The sequence below is a fragment of the Mus pahari genome, chromosome 2 (assembly GCF_900095145.1).
Source record: "Mus pahari chromosome 2, PAHARI_EIJ_v1.1, whole genome shotgun sequence".
NCBI lineage: Eukaryota > Metazoa > Chordata > Mammalia > Rodentia > Muridae > Mus > Mus pahari.
The window spans coordinates 73,822,861-73,827,639 of record NC_034591.1 but is presented as its reverse complement, the minus strand read 5'-3'; the positions used below and the strand labels follow the sequence as shown (position 1 = coordinate 73,827,639).

Below are 4,779 nucleotides of genomic sequence, written 5' to 3'. Positions count from 1 at the left end.
GAGGAGAGGAGAGGAGAGGAGAGGAGAGGAGAGGAGAGGAAAAGGAAAAGCATAGAGTCAGCTGGGACAGACCCAACCATAAAAAAAGAAAGAAAAAAATATGTGAAAAGTATGTGAGGAAACCCTTCAGAATAAATATCAGTGTTTCCCAGCCTTGACTGTAGTATTTTCCTTGGGTTTGGGTTTCTTGTTTTTAAATACATGACCAGCTAAGACTTACTAACCCTAAATAACAAGAATTAGAGCTTTGATTTCTCCTAAACCCCTTAGCCCGATCTGAACAGACACCCAGTTGTCCAAGCAGCGACCCAGGGGCTGGCTTCAGGCATCTGGGCCATGTGTCAGTCCCACCCCAAGAGCTGGGATCTGGGAGCACCCAGGCCTGCTGAGCTGTGTCCAGACTTGGCCTTGAGTTCAGTGCTTGCTGAGTCAGAGCAGCCAAGGGTCTGACAAGGGGCCTGGTGTGGAGCCCTCAGAACAAGCCAAGCCCTTCCCCTGCCAGTCCTCTCTTGCCAGGATTCATGGCCAGTGGACAACGCTGAGTTCCACAGCCTTATCAGATAATTAAAATCAGGAATAATGTGTTTGTTTACTCAGTTTTTATAAGACCAAATAAAAATTTATTTTGTCTTGATCTAAATTAAGATTACAATGAAGTGAGTTAAAAAATATATATATATATATATATACATATATATATATATAAATTGACTTCACAGTGAGGGTCTTTTCTCTCAGTGAGGGGCTCCTGATCCTGGGCTGCCCACATTACACCTCTGTGAGTTTTCGTACTTGCACCACAAAGTTCAGAGTGAACACGTAGCCTTGAAGTGAAGTTACCACCATTTCCCCAAACTGCAGCCTTACATAGTGAGAGGTCCAAAAACCTGGGGAAGAAAATTTTCAATTCCCAGGGAAGCAGACTGGGCTCCTCAGAAGGATCCACTGACCATGCGCCTTTAGTCATGGCAGCCCTGACTTGGGGAGGCTAAGTGTGGACCTGAGTCAGCTCCTGGGACACCTGACTGGAGGAGATAACAAGGCCAGAACTGAGCGGGTTTCCAAAATTCTTCAAGGTCTCATAGAACCAACATAGCAGCCAATCAAAGTTGCACTGATGTCACTGACTTGCTCCTACCAATCATATTAGAGGTTACCTAACCCTTCGGGAAAATTCCTAGACCTGCATAAAAGGGGCCTGTGAGCCCCTCAGGTCACTGCCATTTTGATGAATGGTTGACCCCTTGCATGCTGGTAACTTCTGCAGAATAAACAGTCTTTATCTTTGCATACTATTTGAGTCTGGAGTCATCCTTCAGTGACTCCTGGACCCTAAGAGTAGGTATTCCAGTCCATCGCACAACTGTTAGGAAAAACAAGCCACTGGGAATATTCACACTGAACTGCAGCGGTTCCCTGGGGACATATGAGCTCTGGGCTCAGTGCATCTCCAAAGTACCTGCAACCGATGCTAATAAATATACTTTGTTGTAAAATATAGGCTCCAGAGATGGAGAGATGGCTCAGAGGTTAAGAGCACTGACTGCTCTTCCAAAGGTCCTGAGTTCAATTCCCAGCATCCACATGGTGGCTCACAACCATCTATAATGGGATCCGATGATCTCTTCTGGTGTGTCTGAAGACAGCTACAGTGTACTCATATAAATAAAATAAAGAAATCTTTTAAAAAATAAAATAATACAAAATATAGGCTCCAATCATTCTATCATGATTAATAACTTTGTTTACATCAAATAATCAGGGATTCAGGACTGATGATACCTTAAGTTGTAAAGATAATAATTACTTTAGAGAGACTATGCTGTGGTGAAAAATAAATAAATAAATGAGAAGATGCTTCTGAGAAATTAGGTGAAGGTAGTTTTATAGAAAATCCCAGGGACAGTAATGGTTCTTTGGAGTTCCCAGGTAAAGGTCCCAGTGTCTGTGAAGCACCTCCCTAACATGCACTACCTGTGCCCCTCACTCCAAATCCAGCAACTGAAAGGCACAATGCTGCTGGCTCAGCACATCCCTGATGCAGGACTGCACACATGAGAGGATGGAAGACAAGAAGACAAAGATGCTATGGGCTGCCTCAGCATCTGCTGGGACCTCACTTGGCTGCCAGGGCCTCCTCAAAGGGATCACAAGGGCACCTGCAGCAGCAGAGATGAGTAAGCCGAGGGCCAGTGGCTGGGCTCTGCAGACCTACCTGGAACACTTGGCTTACATACGGCAGCCTGGCCCAGGGTCCTCTCTGCCGCACCACATGCAGTAGGCTAGTTGTCTAGGGCCTGGAAGTTTCTCGGGGTATTTCAGACAGTCTTGTTCTCATTCACACACACCCAATCAGTCAGGATCTCATTTCATTTTATCTATTTTTATATGTGGGAGGTGGTGGTGGTGGTGGTGTGTGTGCGTGTGCGTGTGTGTCTGTACAGATGTTCACAGGCATGCAGAGGCCAGAGAGGAATGCCAGATGGCTTCCTTTATCATTCTCTGCCTTATTGCCTTGAGACAAGGTCTCACTGCACAGGAAGATGGTTGGCCAGCAAAACCCGAGAACCCTCCTGTCTCTGGCCCCTAGTGCTGATGTGACAGAAAGGCAGAGTCATGCCAGCTTTTGCTGTGGTTGCTGGAGATTCAAACTCTTACCACTGAGCCATCTCCCCAGCCCCAAGACTCGCCCCGTAATGCTGGGCCTAGAAGCCCACATACTTGTAATCTCAGGACTCAGAAGGCTGAAGCAGAATTGCCACACTTTGAGGCTAGCCTGAGCTATGCAGTGAGTTTTGGCCAGCCTTGGCTACAGAATAAGACTGTGTCTCATGAAACAAAAAAGAAAGAAAAATCTCTACCCTGGCCCATATAAATGACTGTCAGAGGTCAAATACCCACTTTGGCTCAGAGATCTCCTGGGGGTGGGGGTGGGGGGCAAACTCCAATCATACCAGTGGGTTAAGAGTTTTCGTACTGAGCCCGGAGTGAGGGAGGCAGACACTAGTGAAACAAAATACTCTACTTCAAACGTAGGATGTGGACGAAGCCTCCACAGCAGCGTGAGAGCAGCAGGTGGGCTCCGAGTCTGGGGGCAGGGACCTCCATACCTCAAGAAAACCTGTTCCCTCCATTTCCTCAACTCCCACACCTCTGGGTATGCTAAACTCTGCTTCCATCTCTGCTGACCTACATTCAAAAGAGACAACCACAGCAGGGAAATCTTACACAGGCAAGAGATGGCCAATGTTAGTATAACATATAAGTGCATACATATATATAACTGATATTTATATTATATATGATAATATATACATATATATTATACTGCATAATATATCCTTAAGCAGTCTTACTAAAAACACCATTGTGTGGGAAAGGAGAGCATAGAGAACAATTGCCAGAGAACAGGCATGACCAGCCCAGACTGTGAGACAAAGTGGCCGCTCACTTGCCAGGGACACTCAGGGCTGATAGGCTGAACCTAGTTCACTCTGAGACTTGTCATCTTGGTCAGCCCCCAACCCTCCTGCCCTAGCTGCCAGGCCCTGGCCACCAGGACGCCAGCAGACTCGCGCCTCAGAAGACAAGCACCTTGTTCTCCTTGTAGAGAAACTCCAGATGCAGAACTTTGCGGAGGTCATTTCTGCTGTTGATGCTAAGCTCACAGCGGGGGCGCTCCTGGTCCATGGTCACAAACGTCTTGTTCAAACCCTGAGGGAAGAAGTCTGAGTCACTGTTCATCATTTGAAATGAAAACCTTCCCTTCTCTGACACAGTATAAACGGAGGACTGCTGGGGCTCATTAGGACTGGGCTCCTAACCTTGCTTACGCGGCCACAGCAGGAGCCCAGAGCTGACTTCAGAATTCATTTCATATAACCTTGGCTTGACAGCATTATCAGTTTGGTCTGGGTCAGCTAAGGCAAGGCTTGTGGGCTCATTTTATAGATAATAATGAAATTCAGGAACTAGATTTCTGCAAGCCGGCTCAGGGGCTTGGTGTTTGGCATAGACTTGGGGCTATGAAAGATGAACCTTTAAAAATAAACGGACGTTTAAAAAAAATAAAAGCCAAACTACAGTCAAAAGGCCAACCATTGTTCCCTTAACTTTTCAGCCGAGGAGGCCAAGAAAGATGTTTGAAGTCACATGGTGGAGATCCACATCAGTCTAGCCAGGAAGTCTGTTTGGGGCACAATCCCCAACAGGGCACCTCATGAATATCTGCCAACAAGTCACTACCCATCGCCCCTTCCTAAACACCCAAGATTGCAGTAAACAAGTGGATTTCTGCACGGGCCAGAAGCTTGGCATCCACATTTGAAAACAGCCACAACAGCTGCTTCGTCCCCATCACAGGACACTGGGATCACCAAATGCCTGCCAAAGATGTCTCAACCCCTTCCTTCTGGCCAGGGCTTGCCCCTTGGCCCTGATGAATCCCAGACCCCGAGTGTCATCTAGGTAAGGCTCAGCTTTTCCCTCAGCCTTTGTGCCCAGAACTTTATAGTGGCTCCAGCTGCCAGAAAACAAGACTAAAATGGCTGCAAAGACGGCTCAGCAGTTAAGAGCACTGACTGCTCTTCCAGAGGTCCTGAGTTCAATTCTCAGCAACCACATGGTGACTCACAGCCATCTGTAGTGGGATCAGATGCCCTCTTCTGGTGTGTCTAAAGATAGTACAGTGTACTCACATACATGAAATAAATAAACAAATCTTTGGAAGGAAGGAAGGAAGGAAGGAAGGAAGGAAGGAAGGAAGGAAGGAAGGAAGGA

At 46.9% G+C, this 4,779-nt stretch overlaps 1 protein-coding gene across 2 annotated transcripts in view; it reads right to left on the bottom strand.

Annotated features, from left to right (window-relative positions):
* Positions 1-4,779, bottom strand: part of Mindy4 (MINDY lysine 48 deubiquitinase 4) — a 103,650-nt gene that overhangs the window by 92,912 nt on the left and 5,959 nt on the right. The window contains exon 2 of one of the 2 annotated variants that reach the window (XM_021190936.1): positions 3,595-3,714. The exons of the other annotated variant lie outside the window; for it this stretch is intronic. Coding sequence (XP_021046595.1) covers positions 3,595-3,714 — 120 coding nt within the window. The remainder of the gene's footprint in view (positions 1-3,594; positions 3,715-4,779) is intronic. 2 annotated transcript variants of the gene reach the window in all.